This window comes from Octopus bimaculoides, chromosome 23, assembly GCF_001194135.2.
Source record: "Octopus bimaculoides isolate UCB-OBI-ISO-001 chromosome 23, ASM119413v2, whole genome shotgun sequence".
NCBI classification, from domain to species: Eukaryota; Metazoa; Mollusca; class Cephalopoda; order Octopoda; family Octopodidae; genus Octopus; species Octopus bimaculoides.
In genome coordinates, this window is record NC_069003.1 from 29,729,172 (window position 1) to 29,729,753 (window position 582).

Sequence of the window (582 nt, forward strand, 5' to 3'; positions counted from 1 at the left end):
ATATAACGTTTAATATATATATACACACAGACACATATACACACCTACAAACATACATATATATGTAAATATGTATGTGTAAAGTGAGAGAAGAGCAAACATTAATAATCTCTACCATTGTGTTGTCTTTCACTTTGATGTTGTGGTCTTAATATTGTGTTTTAGATTAAGGAGGTGAGCTGGCAGAATCATTAGCATGCCGGACAAAATGCCTCTCATTCCATTCAGGATTTATAGGGGTCAGTGTAATCAACGAAAACCCTAAAAGCATCCTCCAGATTTTCAGATTTTGTGTATCAATACAAAAAAGAAATATTGTCTTTTGGATTAAGGCCATGAGCTGATAGAATCTTTAGCATGCTGGACAAAATGCTTAGTATTCTGAGTTCAAAAAGTCAACTTCGCCTCTAATCCCTTTCAGTATAATCCATAAACTCACTCCACCAAATTTTCAAGCTTTGTGTGTCAATAATATATTGTCTTTTGGATTGTCATTATAGGATTTGGAAGGAGAATCGTGATCGACTTGTTGGCTTTCCAGGGAGATACCATTCTTGGAGTCAATCTGAAAAGAAATTCTTG

The 582-nt window shown here is 34.5% G+C and overlaps 1 protein-coding gene across 1 annotated transcript in view; it reads left to right on the forward strand.

The window, feature by feature from the left end:
- Nucleotides 1-582, forward strand: part of LOC106873155 (exostosin-like 3) — a gene marked incomplete at its 5' end in the record, with an annotated part of 21,918 nt that overhangs the window by 13,413 nt on the left and 7,923 nt on the right. The window contains one exon of the mRNA XM_052975953.1: nucleotides 501-579. Coding sequence (XP_052831913.1) covers nucleotides 501-579 — 79 coding nt within the window. The remainder of the gene's footprint in view (nucleotides 1-500; nucleotides 580-582) is intronic.